The following is a 21,860-nucleotide window of genomic DNA, read 5'->3' on the forward strand; positions in this document are numbered from 1 at the left end:
TCAGGGGTACAGCACTTTCCTAGCATGTGTGAGACCCTGGGTTCAATCCCCAGTATTGCAGAACAAAAACTAATAATTTATAGACCAAAGGAGTGGAAATGGGAAGAGCAACAATAGAGAATGATGGTTGGAATTGCTGAGAGTGGTTGGAGTTTGTATTTAAAAGGTAAAATCAATGGGACTTTCTGATGGGTTGAATATAGGATATGGGAGAAAGACTGGAATCAAGAATCACTCCAAGGTTTTGGGTCTGTAACTGGAAGAATGTAATTGCCACTTTCTGAGATCAGAAAGGCTGCAGGTGAGGTAGCTTTGGCAGAAATGATCAGGGGTTCAGTTTTGGAGCTCCAGGCTGATTTGTCCCTCCCTCTGAGGGAAGTCCAGTCCCTACCAAATAGCCTGGAGAAACAGAAGAACAGTCCCAGCTGAGTGGCTGGGACCAAGGCATCCAGGACCAAGGGTGGAGGAGCATAGGAGAGAAGTCATGAGGGTGAGTTGCAGAGAGCTCTGTAACTGCTTGTGATATTTCCATAGTAACCCAGTTACTGTCCTTATCATCACATCAGATTTCCCCCAATATAGTATCAACACATCTTTCAAACACTCTTTTTTGACCTAAGTTCACCTCTGAACTCACTCTGTTTTCTTGTAGGCTTACCTTATTCTTTCTCACTCCACCCTCACCTGAATCCCATCTCAGATACCACTTTTTAATGGGGCCTTTGCTGATGGCCCTAAGCAAGAATGGTATCTTGATTCTCTAATTATGTCTTATGGCTCTTCTCACATCAAACCTGTGTTATAGTTACTTATGTAAATTTCTCCTGAATTTGATTGTAACCTGTTTAAAGGCAGAAGCTGTGTCTTATCCTTATAATTTTCATGGAGTTGAGTAGGCATTCAGTAAGATGCTTGTGGTGAACTGAGTGCGTGAACCCCTTGCCCTGGTTTGTTTTAGATTAGCAGGTTCTCCTCAGTTAACGCATAGAACAAAGAAAGAGAGGTCAAACTTGGGAGGGCAGTGAGCTGGTGGTTAGAACCAAAAATGTATTTCATTTAGCCCAAATTTTTATGCAGGATCACAACTCAATGATAAGAATACAACCAAAAAATGGGCAAAAGATTTGAACAGACATTTGTCAAAAGAAAATATACAAATGGATAAGAACACGGAAGCGTGCTCAACCTCATTTACAGTTAGGGGAACATAAATTAAAACCACAATGAGATACCACTGTAAATCCACTAGAATGGCTAGAATAAAAAAAGACTGGCAGTAAAACAGGTTGGCCAGTATTTAGCTCTCATACCTTGCTGATGGGAATAGAAAATGGAACAACTATTTTGGAAAACGGTTCATCAGTATTTTCTATAAAGATAAACATACATCTGTCCTATGGCTTGGCAACCTTATTCTTAGATTTTTCTACTGGAAAAATTAAAAGCTGTATGATTATTCACAAGAGGGTGGGGTATGGGGGAAGTTTCTAGGTGGTGAAAATGTTCTAAATCATAATCAAGGCAGAACAATTAAATTGTACATTTAAAAACTGTTATTTATATAAATTATACCTCAATAAAAACATTTTCTCTGGGGGCTGGGGTTGTAGCTCAGTTGTAGAGTGCTTGCCTCACATGTGTGAGGCACTGGGTTCGATCCTCAGCATCACATAAAAATAAATAAAATAAAAATATTGTGTCCATCTCTACAACTAAAAAAAAAATTTGTCCTGGATACATCTAGAAAATAAGTATTTACTTAGAGTTCAGGCACACTAGAGAGAAACTTGCCACAAATTTTCAGCTGTCTGATCATATAATCTTGAGATGATCAAAAAGAATATAAAAACAAACAAAAACAACAAAAAAGACTTATTTTCTCTAAACCAAGAAAGTTGGCAGTACCATGACCCCTGGACTTTCAAGTGATTAATTTGATCAGCTAAAAAAGCAACAAGTTTATTTTTGAAGTTTATTTTTGTAATGGAAACTCAAGGATATGTTCACAAAGATTCCTTCTTCTTAAGAGGTACTTATCATTGGGGCTATTTTATTATAGTAATTTCCATGAGTATGCTACAGGCTGTTTAAGTGAATTACTTAATTTAAAATTTAGATAACACTGGCTATTATGGAAAGCCCTGCATTTCAGTGTTCTTTCCTTCAGCATTATGAACACCAAGAGCTTCTTTTTCAAAATAACATGAAAGAAAACAAGGTAATCCAAAATAGAAAGCATAAAAATGGAAAATGAGATTGCATATCTTGATTTTAAAAAATCAATAAGTAAAAAATGTTACTTTACTCCCAAGCTAAGTTCAAAAGCTTTTCTTTCTTTTAAAATATATATGTTTTAAATATATATATATATATATTAGTTGTTGATGGACCTTTATTTCTTATTTATTTATATGTGGAACTGAGAATCAAACCTAGTGCCTTACACCTGCTGGGCAAGACTCTGCCACTGAGCCAAAACCCTAGCCCACTTTTTTTTTCTTAATAGAAGAGATTAAGAATAGACTTCATTCTAGATATTTAACTTAAAAAAAGTTTTTTATAGTTGTAGATAGACGGCATGCATTTTTTTTTTTTATAGTGCTCAGGATCGAACCCAGTGCTTCATACATGCTAGGCAAGTGCTCTGTCATTGAGCTACAGCCCCAGCCTTAACTTGTTTTTAATTAGATTATATTTTGAGAAATGACCTGGAAAAAAGATGATAAACTAAGAGGGCAAGCTTTGTTGATTTTGTTGACTATTAGAAATGACTGTGTTCTTTTACAGAAACCTTCAATGAGGCAAAAATACATATGGTGCCCAATTTTCTTTTCATTAGATGGAGTTTCGATTTTCCATTTTTTGGCTTTCATACCAAACAACAACCAAACATGGCTATTTGAAAATTCAGTTACAAAGCATCAAATATTTACTGGCCACTTGCTATCTATTCTCTTGAGGTGCGGGACTACAAAACTGTAAGAAACCGTCCATTTCCTCTGGATCTTAAAATCTAGTCATGTGAAATTTGTGGGAAATAAAGTAATGAAGATTTTCACAAGAGTTCAAGATAAGAATTAGAGAGTGGTCACAGGACATGCACGATTAGTTAACAAATGTATTTTAAGACAACAAATATGCTTGGAATTTGAGAAATGAGACTGGACTCCACTCATTTCTTACTTTGTTTCTACTGACCTCTCAATTCCTGACATCTCCATGGATTTCTCTTCCTACATTCTGTGGTTTTCTTTTTAAATTTAACTTAAATTTTTATTAATATAATATGAGGACCTCTTTGAAAAAAGTAAATTACCCTAGAAACTTGACAACACAAATTGCAGTGAACTCTTGTCCAGTCTCTGCTGGTCTGGTTTCTGATACCTCGGAAGCAATCACTTTCAACTTTTGGTATTTCCTTCCATAACTGCAAACCTCTCTTTTTATATATTTAGTTGTAGTTGGACACAATACCTTTATTTTATTTATTTATTTTTATGTGGTCTGAGGATTGAACTCGGTGCCTCGCAAGTGCTAGGTGAGTGCTCCACTGAGCCACAACCCCAGCCCACAAACCTCTCTTGAGGTAGTGGTTTTAGATTTTACTCACTGACTCCCTGCTATGGAAGATTAAGATGTAACTGTCTTGCATCTTGAGGGGACCCAGTCACTGACTTAACCAACTCCATTTTTGTCCCTCTCTGACTCTGTTGCCTTTTTAACCTTTTTTTTTTTTTCTTTTTTCTTTGAGCTGCTTTCTTCTGCAGTTACCTTAGATGCCAGGACCAACAGGTCTGGTGGATACCAGCATCTTTATGACAAAGGACTGAAACCACCTCCAAGCAACCTTGAGCCTCACAGAACAGACCACTTCATGGTGAAATCGCCCCCCCCCCCCCGCACCAAGACAGAGACAAAGGTGAGGTTGTCCCCTTAAGCAGAAGCGATCATTTCTAGATGGGAACTGAATCACCCCTCAAGTGATGGTGACCTTGCAGACAATGATCAAACAGACCAGGCCTGAGAAGGAGACTTTCACTACCAATGATACCAACCCTCCAGCCATGCAAGCCCCCAACTTTTGTCTTTGTTTCCCTTTCCTATAATACTGCAAAGTTTGTGTCAGTTCCTCAAAGACAGATCTTTGGCCATTGTACTCTTATATCTGTCCTTCCCAATGTGGCCATGCCAATTAAATCTCCTTTCCTGCCCTACACCCCCGCTTGTCCCTTTGGTATACTGGGACAAGTAGCTGAGCCTAGTCTGTTGGGATCACCAGAGCCAGGGTCTTCAGCCTTGACTCCAGTAACACAACATACATTTCCCTTCCGGATAACCCTCTACTCTCTGAAATGGTTTTAGGACTTACTGGATCCAACCCACATTCACTATTTTGGTTATTACAACTCTGCACATTGTGATTTCATTATCTTTCTAGTCTAATGGGATGTCTTCCTCTTTGCCTCTTTTTAAATTTATATGCCTTGGTTGGAATAGATCTTTTGCTAGGACTTTCATATGTTTCAAAGTTCTGTAAAACACCCCAAAACCATTTTTTCCCAGAGTCAGTCCTGTCAGAGAATCTGACCATCCCTTTTGCTTTCCAAATGAACTTCCTTCCGGAGCCTTCAGCTCTGATGTGGACACCCAGGGCCACCCTTTATGCTCATCCTGGAATTCCATTTACTTCTTTCCTGTGTTGATAACTGTTCTGAATTCTCCGTTTTTTTCTTCCCTGGTATAAGCTCCAAAAAATGGTGAACAGAATACTAAGTTTCTGAGACTTTGCAGGAAGCTTACAGGAAGCTTGTGGGGTTGTTGGCTGACAAGTGATACCCTGGTAATTTGGGGAGACTACCAATGTTCATTCTTATGTTTTATTTCTTATCTTTGGGAATGTCAGCTTCCTCCGAATTCCAACTCCTCCCTAGAGTGAGTGCATTCATTTTACGAGATGAGTAGAGGGGGGCTTCTTGGTCTTAAATGTTGTAATATTCCAGGAATGATGGCGCATGTCTGTCATCCCAGCAGCTCTGGAGGCTGAGGCAAGAGGATCACAAGTTCAAAGCCAGCCTCAGCAACTTAGTGAGACCCTAAGCAACTCAGCCAGATCATGTCTCAAGAAAAAAGAAAAAAAAAAAAAAACTGGGGGTTGGGGGGTATGACTCAGTGGTTGACTGTCCCTGTGTTCAATCCCTGGTACCCTCCCCAAAATGTTGTAATGTAGTTTCACAGATCCTGTTTTCACATCAGTTCTTCATTTCTGACCCAAATTCTATGCCTTTTATCCTTAAATCTTCATGATCATATTTTAATGGAAAAAAACTTTAGTCTTCTCCTGTGTGTGTGTTGGGGGTGGGGAGTAGTTAATAGTTCAGGGTGAGAGGGGATATCTGGGGGAATAGGTGAAGTTTTTAAAGACTTCTAACTTCGACATCACCAATATCCTTACTTAAGATTTAATTGATGAAATCTTTCTTAGATCATGTCATTTGAATTAGCTTTTTTTTTTTTTTATGGGTTTAACCCATGTAAGTACTAAGCAAGCCACTCTCTCTCCATCTTTGAAGACATTTATCACTTATTTACATGGTCACCTATCTTTCTTTGTCACTGAGAAGGTATGGCCTCTCCCCACTCAAATTACTCCCATTTTAATATTGTTTTAGAAAAAAATCAGGGAAAATCACTTTGATAAGGAGGGTAATTGTGAGTCTTAATTCTATCTGTTCTTTGAGATTTCCTCCACATCTATTTCTCCCATCATCACCTACGTTCTAAAGAGTCTCAAATACATGTTTATCCCTGACCTCTGTTGTGCTTTTCACATTCTCATATGTCACTGCCTGCTTGGAGGTGACATAGGTACCTGCAGTTGCTCTTTCCCACCTCAGGAAAGGGTATCCCATTTTCCAGTTGCTCAGGCAAAAACACTTGCAATTGTTTCGATTCTTCTCTTTTGCTCAACCCCACATTCAACACCAGCATATCCTGTTAGCTTTTCCTTATAAGTAGTCAGAATCTGATCATTTCTCATCACATCCACTGTTACTGCCTTAGTGCAAGCTGCTATCATCTCTTATGTGCATTACCTGGGGTATTAAGTGGTCTCTGTTTCCATACTTGGCCCCCTATAGTCTATTTTCAACACAACAGCTAGAGTTCCTGTTAAGATATGAGTCAGTTCTATGCTCAAAAAAACACAAAAGGCTCCTGCTCCAAGAACAAAATCAAGACCTCATAATAGCCTCTAGGGCTACAAATTGTTCTCATACCTCATTACCTTTTTTTTTTTTTTTTTTTTTAACCAATCGTCTTGTTTTTTCCCATTTAGTTTAGTCTGTTTGAGCTGTAATGACCTCCTAGTTCTTCCTCAAATATGCCAGAATATTCTCACCTGGAAGTCTTTGCACTGGTCTAGAACGTTCTTGCTTCTGTTAGCCACATGGCTTACCCCTTCCTTTCTTTCAACTATTTTCCTAATTGTCACCTTCTCAAGGTGGCTTTCCCTAACTGCTCTTTAAAATAGTGTGACCCTTCATACCTGTAACCAAGCAATTTGGAGGTTGAAGCAAGAGGATTATAAGTTTGAGGTCAGCCTCAGCAACTTAGACCCTGTCTCAAAATAAAAATAAAAGAGGCATGGGGATGTAATTCAGTGATAGAATGCCCCCGGAGTTAGTACCAAAATAAAATAATAGAATAGAATAAAATATTGGCCCCCTCAAGCATCTTAAGCTTAGAAGTTCTCAGTAGGTATTTATTGTACATTTTCAAAAGTTAATTAGGGAGAATTTAACCAAACAAAGCAGAAATTTCAGGCAGGTGAGATGATTAATAAAATTTAAGATCTGAGACTTAAGAGAGTATTTATATTCTCATGATATTTGAGAGCAGATGGTTTAACCAAAGGAGAACTTACAGAGAAGAAAGAACTGGGATCCAGAACTGGACACTATTTGGAGTAATGCTGAACTGAGCTAGTGAGAAGTTAAGAGAGAGCAGAATCATGATGTGTCAAAGCTCAAGAGGAAGTGAATGTTCTCGTAATATAGCTTAACATTCATGGAGGATATCCTTAGTCCCTTTAGATTGTCTGCTTAAACTTCATTACTTCTAGTTATCCTGTTTTGACAGAGGAGAGAACTGAGACTTAGTGCTTACAACCAGGAAATGATGGTGCCAAGAGTTGATTACTGGTATAATTTTTTACCAAGTTCACTTTCTTCAACCTGGAATGCCATCAGGAAGCAAGAAAAGCACTTTCAAGCAGTGGGATGTCTGCTCTTAACTTGGTTGTAGGAAATATTGCCATAAATAAAAAGGACAACTTTTAAGAAGCACAAACAAATGGGTAGATGAATTGACCACTTCCAAAAACGTAGAAATGAACACATTTACCTAAGCACTATAAGCTAAAATACCTTTAACATGTGACTGCTATTTAAATGCTGTAGTGATTATAGAAATATGATTGGACTGTTTATTGTCAATTTTATTATTTTCACAAACATTTATTATGCTTGCACTGTGTCTCAGGCATTAAAGTATGAGCTAGAGCTATAAAAATAAAGCATAAATGCTGCTCTCTAGGATACCCTGGAGAAATGGATAAAGGGGCACAGTTGGATAATTATCTGGTACATGAGAGTCACAAAGGGTGTGTGGTGGTGTACAGAGGAAGAAGAGGTCATTTTTCACTGAGGAGAAGGGGAGAACTCTACTTGAATATCAAAGTGTCAGGAGCTTATTAGATAGTTAAGGTTGGAGGCTTTTCCAGACAGTGAGAAGAGGAAGAGTTTATCACAGCTGCATAGTAGGTTTGAATATTAGCAGGGCTAAGAGTTTCAATAGCGATGACTCCTTGGTGAGAGGTACGAAGTGGCATGAGACAAAGATCATAGCAGGGCCTCCTGTGCCACACCAATGCCTTATTCTGAGGGGAGGCCAGTATTGGGTTTTAAGATCCCGCTGGCATTTGAGCCCACAGATGCTTGAGGAGGATGGATTTGAGAGGGACCAAGTCTAAATGCAGTGGGGAGATTTGGAGACTTTTTTCATCTATGCTACTGCCTTACAAAGTGTGGTGGCCAGCAGCCAACAGCTTCTTACCAGTCCTTGACAAGGCAAGAAGAAGCTTGTGCTGGATTATAAGCCCACTGCTTCCCTGAGAAACTGCCCAGTTTGGCTGACTACATTCTCATGGCAAGACCTTCTCCATGGAGGAAGCTGGGCTCTGCTGAAGATTCTGGGGCAGCCATTGACCTTGTGGTGGACCCATACCTTGGGTGGCTCTGGTCTATACCACTGATCTTCAAATGCTTTCAGTCTCACATGTTTGTAAGTAAAAATTAGTTGAGTATGCAATTCTAATATATGAGTAATTACGAGCTCTATGTATGTGTCACTGCAATACTGTATTACGCATATTATAAAACACACCAAGTACACATTTTAAAAAGCAATGCTAAAGATAAAATAAGCAACATTTAATTTTTTCACTATGGTAAAACAATGTTATCAACTATGCTTAACTAGTCTTGAAAACAATTTTAAAACACTTTCTGATATGACTGTTTGAAGTCTGATTCTGATGCCCTTTATTTTGGTTTTGGTGTAAACAGTTGTCTTGGTTGAAAAAGGTACCACACAGACAGGTGCATTCAAGTGGAATTGAAAAACCAGCCTCTACCTCAGAGCAAAGCCTGTCCAAGGAAGGGGGCATGACCCTTGTCCTTGGAAAGACCCACAGAGCACTCCTAGACACATTCCCACCCTGCTGAGTTGTTTATCTACAAATAACAGGAGAGATCTGCTGCGCCAGGTGTCCCTGACTTAGGCTAGGTGGGGACCCATAGCAACCCCCTAGCAGCCACCAATCAGCATGAGACAGGGAAATACTGGGATGCCAGAAGACCCTCCCAGTAGTTTATGGTGGTTGATAACGTGTTGGGAAACTATATAGTTCAGCACGAACACCCCTCCTGGCTTAAACCAATCAGTTCAAATGAATCCCCCTCTTGTACTAACCAATCACCCCTATCCAACTTGTTCCTGCCAGTGAATGTGCTAATCATGTTTTAGAGTTGTGTTATGATTTTTCCTGCGGTGTGTGATGATTTGCTAAGAGATGCTATGATGTATGTGAAGTACCTGCCTTCCCCAAAGAGTGTATAAAACTGCTGCAAACCCTGGGCTCGGGGCCTCTCAGCATCACCAGTTGCTGTGTGCACATGGAGGACCGAGCTAGCTCGCAATAAACACCTCTTTGCTGCTTACATCCATCTTGGTCTCTGGTGGTCTTTTTGGGGTCTCGAATTCAAGCATAACAGAATAAGGTAACTTTGGGTAATCATAAATTAAGAGTCTCATTTTTCATTCCCATTCAATAAATAGGTTTTTAAGGAAATCCATATCCTCTGATGATTTGCAAACTGATCTGAGTGTGTGTCATGTTCATGTTTTATACACATGGACTTTAAAACCACTGCAACTCTGTAAACCCATCACCATAACAAATTACCACAGATGGAGTTGCTTAAACAACGGAAATCTGTTTTCTTACAGTTCTGGAGGCTGGAAGCCTGAAATCAAGGTGTCAGTGGGGTTTGATTTCTCCTGAGGTCTCACTTCTTGGCTTGCAGATGGATGGTTGCCATCCCGACATGATTTTTCCCTATGCATTTCTGGTGTCTGTTTTCCCTGATTTCCTCTTGTAAATATACCAGCCAGACTGGATTAGGGTTCTATCCAACATCCTCATCTTAATTTAATTATCTTTCTAAAGACCATGTCTCCAAATACAGTCACATTCTAAGTTAATGGAGGGTAAGGCTTTGACATTTAAATTACACATATTCAATCATTTGAATTATAAAAATTACACAAGCCCATATAAATTTATAATTTAAAGATTATATTAAAATTTTAAAATTAAAATTAAAATTCTGTTTCTGATTAAGAAAAACAGATTTTTTTTATGGTATTCATCATTGTCATCAGGAAAGCCACAAAACATGAAAATGTTTCTAAACACCTGTTTCTAAAGGCTCTCTCTAAAATACTGGATTATTTAGAAAGCAACAACTTTCCTCATTCACTGGAGAAATCACCTTTATCTTGAAGATGCAGATAAAGATGGGTTCCAGATTTTACAAAGTACTGATAGAAACTTGTTTTATACTCTGTGCAAAAAAAAGAAAAAAAGAAAAACACACAATTCATTTAAGTCCATTGCTGTCTATGAAGCACTTTGCTGTTGAGAGCCACAGCCGAAGGGGCTCCAGCAAACTTTCAGACTGCCAGCTGATGATTGGCTCACAGTGGCCCCAGCAACACCTAGCTGATTGGCTCCTCCGTGGAGATGCTCATTGAGCTGTTTCCCTGCCCTTTCAGACTACCAGCTGATGATTGGCTCACAGCGGCCCCAGCAACATCTAGCAACATCTAGCTGATTGGCTCCTCTGCGGTGATGCTCATTGGGCTGTTTCCCTGCCCTTTCAGACTACGGAGCTGCTCATTGGGGGACTTTTTTGGCTCCGCCCATGCGACCCAGCCAATGGGCCTCAAGAGCAGGAGGATTGTGGGAGGAAGAGGTTGTTGGGGTGTGTGGCTTGTGGGAAGCCAGTGGTGGCAGTTGGGCTCTGAGGGTTTTTTCCTGAGGAGCTGTTTTGTTTATCGTGTGTGGTTCTAAAAATAAAGTTAGTTTCTTTTGACAAGTGGCTCCTGAATTGTGCCCAGCCAGACTGCGGCATTTGGTGGCTCGCACGGGGAGCGACTGAGGGTAGGTAAACTGCTCTCCCTGAGGGCAGGGTGAGAGGATGGGTAGCCATTTTAAGATTCCTCTTTTGTTTTGCTTCATTTTTGTTTTAAGTTGCCTGTCCCTGGAGATGAGTGAGACGGAAGAAAAACCGCTCACTTCTGAGGAAAAACTATTTACGCCTGAGGAACAGATAGGGAGAAAGGACGGATGCACATGTCAGGAGGATAGAAAGGCTATAATGAATTTTTGTTGTTCCATTTTTATTTCATTCTGTCTCGGTTTTGTTTGGCGTCATCTTGTTGGGTTGTATTATAGTAGAAATACGGGATCAGAAATTAGTAAAAAACAAACTGAAAGAGTGTTAAGTAAATTGTTAGAGGAAGAAGGCATCTCATTAAAATCAAGAACAGTCAGGGCATATGTTGATACAATGCAAAAATGTAGCCCATGGCTTTTTAAGGAGGAGTTGTTAAATATATCACAATGGAACCATCATGGTGAAGATTTAAAAAGAATAGAAAACAACAGCCCAGGAACTCTGCCAGCTGGCACATTGACATTGTGGGCATTGGTATCTGGTTTTCTTAGTCCAAAGCCTTCAATTCAGACAAAGGTAGAGGAAGGAGAAGACATATTGATTCAAGTAAAAGAGGAGGTCTCTCAAGTTAGTCAGAAAGAGGAAAAGATTCAAGTAAAAGAGAAGGTCTTTCGAGCTAATCAGACAGAGAAAGAAAGTTTAGAGCAGAAAAAGCCATCAGGGGGAAAGTTACAAAAGGAGACTGCTACTAAAACCTTTCTATCACCAGAGGGCTTAAGTGTCCAACCAACAGCACCACCTCTACAGGAGACTGCTACTAACACCTTTCTATCACCAGAGGACGTAAGTGTCCAACTGACAAGGCCACCTCCATATGCTGAGAGGCCCCCAACCCCCGCAGTTGATAGTTCAGATCCTGAGACAGGATCTCAAGTATTAACATGCCCTGTATTTGAGGTAGGAGAGCAGCGAATTTACCATGCTTTAAATTTCAAAACAGTGAAGCAGCTAAAAGAGGCTGTAACAACCTATGGTCCTCAAGCACCCTTCACTGTAAGCTTGATCGAATCCTTTACCAACTTGAACATGACACCAGCAGATTGGGCTAATATGTGTAAAGCTGTGCTAAATGGAGGACAATACCTGTTATGGAAGGTTGCCAATGAGGAATTTTGCAAGGAGACGGCTAGGCGAAATGCAGCAGCTGGTTATCCTCAGAGAAATCTAGATATGTTGTTAGGAAAGGGACCTTATGAGGATCAGCAGCAACAAATTGCATATGATCCTGGTGTATATTTACAAATTGCTGTAGATGCAGTTAAGGCATGGAAGACTTTACAAGGACATGGAGGTTTACAAGGTCAATTATCTAAGATAATATAAGGAACTAATGAATCTTATGCTGAATTTGTAGATAGACTTATTCAAACAGCTACCAGAGTTTTTGGGAATACAGAACAAGCAATGCCATTAATAAAACAACTGGCTTATGACCAAGCGAATTGTTGGTGCAGAGATATCATTAGACCATGGAAACATGAAGATTTAAACACATATATTAAATTATGTAGAGACATTAATGAACAAGAGCAAGTCATGGCAGCTGCAGTAAAACAGGCTTTAGATGCCAGAGACATTAATGAACAAGGGAAAATTGTGGCAGCTGCAGTAAAACAGGCTTTAGATGCCAGAGACATTAATGAACAAGGGCAAATTGTGGCAGCTGCAGTAAAACAGGCTTTAGATTCCAGGCCAAGAACATGCTACAATTGTGAACAAACAGGACATTTTAAAAGGAATTGCCCCATAGGAGGAGGGTTTAACAAAACTAGGTATCAAAGGAGTAGAATACCGGGTATTTGCCCACGATGCCGTAGAGGGAGACATTGGGCTAATGAATGCCGTTCTCAAACCACCATAGAGGGTACTCCATTATCAAAAAACGAACAAGGACCAAGTGTTTATCCACGATATCGTGGAGAAAGGCATTGGGCTCCATTGCCAAAAAATGGACAGGGGGGCCCAATGCTCCGGGACCCAAAATCACAAATATACGGAGCACTGGAGGAACCCAGCAACCCCATCAGGGTAGTGCCCAGGACACATTGTCCATCAGATCCCTTATCAGACAAACCAGAGGGAGCGCAGGGTTGGACATCTGCACCTCCGCCAGATCAGTACTAACTCCAGAGATGGGAGTTCAAATCATTCCCACAGGGGTGAAAGGACCTCTTCCCAAAGGAACAGTAGGCTTATTATTGGGACGCAGCTCTTCTACTCTAAAAAGACTTATGATAAGTCCTGGGGTAATTGATCCCAATTATGAAGGTGAAATAAAAATTATAGCCAGTTCTCCAAATGGTATATCAGTAATTTCACCAGGAGATAGAATAGCACAGTTACTAATAATACCAAGCCTACATGATAAATTTTCCAGTCGTGCTGTAGAAAGAGGTTCCAAGGGATTAGGCTCCACAGGTGTAGATTGAGTTATGCTGTCTTTAAATTTAGATTCTCGCCCCATGCTAAAACTAAATATTCAAGGACATGAATTTAATGGGCTACTGGATACAGGTGCAGACCTTAGCATCATCTCTCATCAAGAATGGCCAAAACATTGGCCATTACAACAAGCCACTCAAACGCTTCGAGGCCTAGGAGTGGCGACTAATCCCCATAGAAGTGCAATGGTATTAGATTGGAAGGATCCTGAAGGATGTGAAGGAACTATACAGCCATATGTATTGGATCATCTTCCTATAAATTTATGGGGATGAGATGTCCTAGATCAATTAGGTTTGACATTAACAAATAACATCAACCAAAATGCACCCAAACAAGAACAAGGTATAGCAGCACCAATACAAATAGATCAAGGAACAGACAGACATGGGTTGGATTTTCAGAAAGGGCCACTGAGACAATAAAAATTACTTGGAAATCAGAAAGACCAGTATGGGTTCCTCAGTGGCCCCTGACTAAAGAAAAGATACAAGCAGCCCATGATCTGGTCAAACAACAATTAGCAGAAGGACATATACAACCTTCTGTATCTCCCCATAATACTCCCATTTTTGTCATCAAAAAGAAATCTGGTAAATGGAGATTATTGCAAGATTTAAGAGCCATTAATAATGAGATGGTTATTATGGGACCTGCTCAATCGGGGATTCCTCAATTGTCTGCTTTGTCAAAAACTTGGTATGTTTTAGTTATAGATATAAAGATTGTTTTTTTTTCAATTCCAATTCATCCTAAGGATAGTCCACGTTTTGCATTTACTATCCCTGCACTGAATCATGAAGGTCCTAATCAGAGATATGAATGGAAAGTACTCCCTCAAGGCATGGCTAACAGCCCAACTATGTGTCAAATTTATGTTAACAAAGCAATCCAGTCACTTAGAAATCAAAATCCTGAACTACAAATATTTCACTATATGGATGATGTATTATTAGCACACAAAGCTAAAAACACATTGCTAGAATGTTATGCCACACTTACAAACTTATTAAAAAATTATAATCTAGAGATAGCAATAGATAAAGTACAATTAAATTTTCCAATTAATTATTTAGGAGTTCTATTATCCTCAACCATGGTCCGTCCACCAAAAATTCAAATACGAGTAGATCAACTCAAATCACTTAATGACTTTCAAAAGTTATTAGGAGACATAAATTGGATAAGGCCTTATCTTGGTATACCAACAGGAGAGTTGGGACCTTTATTTGATATCCTAAAAGGTCCATCAGATCCAAATTCACCCCGAATGTTAACGCCTGAAGCAAGAAAAGCATTAAAAATCATTGGAACATATATGGAAAATATGCATTTGGCTAGAATTGATATAAGTTTGCCTTTATTATTTATTGTACTACCAACAAAAAAATATTCCTACAGGAGTATTTTGGCAAGAAGGTCCATTATTATGGATACATTTATCTTATTCTCCTAACACTATTCTTACTAGGTATCCTGAGGCTGTAGGACAATTAATACTCAAAGGAATAAAAGCAGCAAAGGGAGTGTTTGGAATTTCTCCCAATAAAATTATTACTCCATATACTATGAATCAAATTGATGAGTTAGCTAATGAGTTAAATACTTGGGCAATAATCATGTGCAAATCTAATGTTTCATTTGATAACCACTTACCATCTAATCCTTTATTGTCTTTTTGGTCATCGCATCCTGTAATTTTTCCAAAAATGACAAGAAAAACACCTATCGGGAATGCTCCAAATATATTCACTGATGGATCAAATAATGGTACAGCAGCAATAGTTACACCTGATCAAACTTTTACATTTTTAGTACCCAAACAATCAGCTCAAAAGGTAGAGCTTAAGGCAGTATTACAGGCTTTTGTGATGTTTAAAAATTCTGTATTTAATTTATTTTCCGATAGTCAGTATGTAGTTAATGCTATAGTATCCCTTGAAGATGCTGGTAGGATTTCCCCTTCCTCTACTGTTTTCTTTTTGCTTTCCACTATACAAAGTCTAATCTGGGACAGAAAAGATCCATTCTTTATAGGACATATCAGGGCACATACAGGATTGCCTGGAGCCCTTAGTTTGGGCAATGATTTAGCAGATAAAACTACACATGACATACATATTTTCTCTACACTAGAAGAAGCTATAAATTTTCATAAAAAGTTCCATGTCAATGCTAATACTTTACAAAAGCGTTTTAAAATAACTAAGGAACAAGCTAGACAAATAATAAAACAATGTCAAAATTGTGTGACCTTTTTACCACAAGTTAATCTTGGAGTCAATCCTAAAGGATTGATACCTAACCATATTTGGCAGATGGACGTCACACACTTGCTAGAATTTGGAAAATTAAAATATTTGCATGTTACAGTTGATACTTCTTCTGGATTTTTGATGGGCTCCCTTCATGCCGGAGAAAAAACTAAAGATGTTATAGCTCATTGCTTACAAAATTTTGCCACTGTGGGCGTTCCAAAACAGTTAAAAACAGATAATGCCCCTGGTTATACTTCTACCTCTTTTAAACAATTTTGCTCATCATTTGGCATTACTCATATATCAGGAATCCCATACAATCCACAGGGACAAGGCATAGTTGAAAGAGCTCATCAAACTATTAAAATGTACTTATTAAAGCAAAAAGAAGGAATTGGGAAGGGGTATATATTCCCCAAAGATAAACTTAAAATAACCCTTTTTACTCTAAACTTTTAAAATTTGGATTCATCAGGGCTTAGTGCTGCGGAAAGGCATGTGTGTCCAAAAAATGTACATAAGCCCAAGGTACTTTGGAAGGATATTCTAACAGGACAATGGAAAGGTCCTGACCCAGTAATTGTCTGGAGTCGGCGGTCTGTTTGTGTGTTTCCACAGGGAGAACAGCAGCCAATTTGGATTCCAGAGAGATTAACTAAGGTCCTGACCCAGTGATTTCCTGGAGTCGGGGGTCTGTTTATGTGTTTCCACAGGGAGAACAGCAGCTGATTTGGATTCCAGACAGATTAACTAAAGCAATTTCTACAGACCAAAAAGAAGATGTGATATCCAGAACTCCAGTTTGGTTATTCTTACATCTGCGACAGAACCAGAATGCTTTTTTCAATATCTATTTTATTATTGTCCTTTCCCATATTTTGTTTTTTGAGCTCATACAGACCTAGGTTACTGTTTTGCTGATCAGTTCTATTTTTTCACTATAGAGTTTTTAAACATTGCAATGGAGATTTCACCTGTAAAAAGTTATAAGGCCTTTACTATTATGTTATGTGTCATATGTATGTGTGCACACTTGTGTTTTGTGTTATATGTTTGAATGTATGTCCATATATCATATATGATGAGCGCTCATGAAAAGATGGATCCAAATAATTTTTTTTTATTCACGTGATTTAAATGGTTTAATTTAAATTGGGTAAACAGCTGTTGAGGATTGTTTTAAAATGTGAACAAAAAAGGAAGTTAACAGATCTGTTTGTTTACTTTCACCTTTCCTTTTCATTATATTTAATAATTCTCTTAAAGATAATGTAAATTGTTAAGAAAATTGTTTTCTTTTAATGCCTTCTGGAATGTTACATAATTTTTTCTTTAGCCATTATTAAGAAAATTGTTTTCTTTTAGTGCCTTCTGGAATGTTACATAATTTTTTCTTTAGCCATTATTGCCAGAATTCCTATCTTCATCCCAGTGCTGGTGAAGACAATGTAAATTGTTAAGAAAATTGTTTTCTTTTAGTGCCTTCTGGAATGTTACATAATTTTTTCTTTAGCCATTATTGCCAGAATTCCTATCTTCATCCCAGTGCATGAAGACAAAGATAAAACCAATCTACAGCTTCTGCAATAGCCATCACTGAACTGCTTACAGAACTTACCTGGATCACTTGTATGCATTGTGAACTCACCTACATGCATTGTGAACTATCTGTTAGTGCAGCGACTGGTGGTAGTGTTGGGGTATTTATGCTGATGGTGTCATCGGTGGTACAATTTTTCCAAAAGGAGCCGTCAATTGACTTGGTGTATCTTCCTCCCTTCTGCTTGTCATGATCATTCAGCTAAAATTTGGGGGCCAACAGAGGTGAGGCAAAGAACCTCACTCCCCCGCTGGTACGAAGACCTCCACACAGGTGTGGCTGTATACTGGACCGTTAGTCAGTGACGGGTAAGATCCAATTACTATGGTACCAACCTAAGACAGGAGGCTGACGCCTTGAGGTCAGCTCATCCGATAATGGGTAAGGACCATATGTACTATTGGACAACCTAAGGCAGGCACGGTCCCTAAGCCACATGCTTGTTGTTTAAACAGAGAGGGGGAGATGTTGAGAGCCACAGCCGAAGGGGCTCCAGCAAACTTTCAGACTGCCAGCTGATGATTGGCTCACAGCGGCCCCAGCAACACCTAGCTGATTGGCTCCTCCGTGGAGATGCTCATTGAGCTGTTTCCCTGCCCTTTCAGACTACCAGCTGATGATTGGCTCACAGTGGCCCCAGCAACATCTAGCAACATCTAGCTGATTGGCTCCTCTGCGGTGATGCTCATTGGGCTGTTTCCCTGCCCTTTCAGACCACGGAGCTGCTCATTGGGGGACTTTTTTGGCTCCGCCCATGCGACCCAGCCAATGGGCCTCAAGAGCAGGAGGATTGTGGGAGGAAGAGGTTGTTGGGGTGTGTGGCTTGTGGGAAGCCGGTGGTGGCAGTTGGGCTCTGAGGGTTTTTTCCTGAGGAGCTGTTTTGTTTATCGTGTGTGGTTCTAAAAATAAAGTTAGTTTCTTTTGACAAGTGGCTCCTGAATTGTGCCCAGCCAGACTGCAGCACTTTGCTATGACTTCCCACTTGGAATCACAGTTATTAAGAGAACAGAGCCACAAACCCACTTAACTGGGTGCATTTAACCCGAAAGGAAATGAGATTGTAAAAGGGGAAAAAGGGAAGAAGCCAAGTCCTCAGGGCTGGAGATGATGCTCTCTTCTCTGGGGAGCATCCATTCTCTACCTGACACCAGAGGGTCATCAATCATCTGTACAAAACATTCATAAAACCTTATTTGTTCTTAGTTTTTTAAAGCACAGTAAAATGTTCCTTCATGTCCCCAACAGGTTGTTTTCTGCCTCTCTAGCATGCTGTGTTCCACTCTGGTGAGGACTAGGCTAGAGGCTCAATGAAAGATTCTAAACTAAGGCAAAACCAAGGGGTTGGAGAATATGGCAAGAATAAAGAGGCTCAAGGGACACAATTGACAGAACTTGGTCACTGATTGCATGGGGGCTGCCAGTCTGAAGAAATGCACAATAGGTAAGTTATACAGCTGTTTTAGAAAATGTTTATATCCCATTTTCCCTAATGATTGAAGTTCTTTCAGATATGAATCAAACTATCATTTATTTGCTCCTTTGTGCCAGCCTCGTGCAATGCCCATCCATGTATATTTTCTCTGCAAAGACTATAGTGCCCTCTACCTATCTATAGACCTCATACCTCACAACTCTGCAAACAGGAGCTGCTTCACAAACAGAACCTCCATGAACAGCCACACCAAGGTGGCTGGCTGCACAGACATCAGAAGGGCATGCAGGGCTTGGGACCTTCTGAATCTCAAAGAAAAAGAACTTTCTTCCAAGAAGAGCCTGTGCAACCAGGCAGAAAAATGTTAGCAGAAGGCTTATCTATATAAGAACATTCTCTACCCTTGAATATCAGCTTCTCCTCCTCATGTCTCCATCTATTCCAAAAAAGTAAAAGAAGGAAACCCTAAAACATTCTTTTGTGCATCTTACTCACAAGAGGGTTGGTCCACTGTATACTCCTCCAAATGCATCTTTGTCAATAACTGTCAGGTATTTATTCTTGTTTAGATAACTAGAGAATGAGAAGAAAAGAGAACAAATTAGGTGAGTTTAAGCAATAGTGCAAATACCCAAACAAAATGTGACTATGGGCTCCCTAACTATAAGCTGTTTTTACTTTACCTTCTTTTACCACAAGTACTCAAAGTATTCTATGTTTCAACTGTGCAAGGTTTATAGACATTAATTATGGCAGAAGTTTTGGAAACTGAGCTTATTTAGGATTTAGTTCGCATATCTAAATTTCATTAAAGTTGCTTCAATTTTCTATTTTCCTGTGCAGTGGCAATTGTGTTTTCAATCCTCTTCGGTAACAACTGATTTAAACTTTGTTTCTCAGTATTGATCAATATTCCATTTTTTTTGGAAGACAGGACTTGAAAACAAAAATAACTGAAATGGGGGCAGACCTCAACGGATCAGCAAGGATTTCTTTATTAAGCAGTGGAATGGCACATTTTCAGGGGAGAAAAGGGCAACTAGTTACAATAAGTTCTGATTTTTATAGTGTTTATTGAGAGTTAACCATAGAGAATGTTTAGTGTGACTTAATCACTGGAGACTTAATCATAGTAGAATGTGTTGGTTGGGTACTCAGGAAAATAGTTGTAGAATGGGAAATTATGAAACTCCAGAGCCTATTGTTTACCTTCTCCCCACCCCCACCCCCACCCCCAGGTGACATTGTCCTCCTCTCTCCCTAGGGGTTGTTATTCCCTTTTATTCTGGTGATTGTTGTTTCACCTTTTTCCTGGGTGGGGTGGGGGGGTTGTTATTTTCCATATCCATTAGGACTTCAACTAGGGAGGGAATGGAAGTGGTGAGGGTGGTGAGTGGTGACAGGAAAGGTCAGAGATCCAAATCTTTTCTTTGAGCAAGGTTGTGAGATTTAGCAAATGAAAACACAGGATGCCAGTATAATTTGAATTTCAAATAAACAATAATTTTTTAGTAGAAGTATTCCCCATGCAATTTTTGAAACATTTTTACATTTTATAAGTTATCTGTTATTTCTTTGAAGTTCAGATTTAATTGAATGGCCTATATTTCACCTGAGAACACAATTTGTCGGGGGAGGTGGGGGGAACAGGGATTGTTTAGGCAGATAAAATTATAGCATATACCTTCCATGAAAGGGATTTGATGGGCACATTGATCTTTCCGTTTTGAAAACATATTGGATATTTGAGGCTCTAATTTTTAAAGCAATTTAAGTCACAAAGTGGTTTTGAAACATAAAATTTCCTCCAAATGGATAAAAGCTTCCAGGGATCTTGAAATTGACCCCCACCATTGCTTTTTTTAGAGAACAAAATCATCTAAAAAGAAATAAAGTACATATATGTCCTTCTTATGAATGATCCCTATTTACACATTTAAAACAACTCTTAGGGCTAGGGCTATGGGTCAGTGGTGGAGCACTTGCCCATCAAGCGCAAGCCCCTGGGGTTTGATTCCCAGCTGTACCACCACCACCACAAACGACTCCAGCATAACCAACTGCTGAGAGAGGGGAGCCTGACACAAAATGAATATAGCACAGAACCTTAGTGAGTCTGCTTTGATTCGGATAATGCTTCCATTTATTGTACTGATGGGGTTTGCTTTCAGAATGGAAAATTCTCAAGGATGAAAGTCCATAGTAACGTTGAAAAAACCAGCCTCTATCTCAGAGCAAAGCCTGTCCAAAAAAGGGGCATGACCCTTGTCCTTGGAAAGACCCACAGAGCACTCCTAGACACATTCCCACCCTGCTGAGTTGTTTATCTATAAATAACAGGAGAGATCTGTGGAGCCAGGTGTCAGGCTAGGCGAGGACCCATAGCAACCCCTAGCAGCCACCAATCAGCATGAGATAGGGAAAATACTTGGGATGCCAGATGACCCCCCCCCCCCCCGCAGTAGTTCATGGTGGTTGATAACATGTTGGGAAACCATGTAGTTCAGCACATACACCCCTCGTGGCTTAAACCAATCAGTTCAAATGAAACCCCCTCTTGTAGTAACCAATCACCCCTACCCAACTTGTTCCTGCCAGTGAATGTGCTAATCATGTTTTAGAGTTGTTTTATGATTTTCCTGCGGTGTGTGATGATTTGCTAAGAGATGCTATGATGTATGTGAAGTCCCTGATTTCCCCAAAGAGTGTATAAAACTGCTGCAAACCCTGGGCTCAGGGCCTCTCAGCGTCACCAGTTGCTGTGTGCACGTGGAGGACCGAGCTAGCTCGCAATAAACACCTCTTTGCTGCTTACATCCATCTTGGTCTCTGGGGGTCTTTTGGGGGTCCCAAATTCGAGCATAACAACTTCAGAAGAGGTCTTTCTCCACAGACTTCAAAGAGAAAGTTCCCTCTGATTAATTGAATCCAGGTGGGTCTTCCTTGTAGCAGTGGGGATAAGAGTTTTATCTACCAACAAATCTGAAGAAATCTTCCCCTTCTGGGAAGGAAGAGGGATTAATCAAATAACAGGTAAATACTGGGACTTCATACAGATCTTACAAATTGTATACATTTTTGATTCTTTCAATTTTTTACTTTTTCTTTTTTTTTTTTTGGCGGGGGGCATCATACATGATAGGCAAATGCTCTACCACTAGCTGCATCCCCAGCCATCAATTTTTTTCTTAAATGGAGTCAAGAACGACTTAACCTAAAGCAGCCATCCCCAGTTTGCCTCCATACATCTTCATTTCCTTTATAGCATT

The 21,860-nt window shown here is 39.6% G+C and overlaps 1 protein-coding gene across 1 annotated transcript in view; it reads right to left on the reverse strand.

Annotated features, from left to right (window-relative positions):
* Positions 1-21,860, reverse strand: part of Tshr (thyroid stimulating hormone receptor) — a 136,192-nt gene that overhangs the window by 12,346 nt on the left and 101,986 nt on the right. The window contains exon 8 of the mRNA XM_076848047.2: positions 19,087-19,164. Coding sequence (XP_076704162.1) covers positions 19,087-19,164 — 78 coding nt within the window. The remainder of the gene's footprint in view (positions 1-19,086; positions 19,165-21,860) is intronic.

Source organism: Callospermophilus lateralis, chromosome 3, assembly GCF_048772815.1.
Source record: "Callospermophilus lateralis isolate mCalLat2 chromosome 3, mCalLat2.hap1, whole genome shotgun sequence".
NCBI lineage: Eukaryota > Metazoa > Chordata > Mammalia > Rodentia > Sciuridae > Callospermophilus > Callospermophilus lateralis.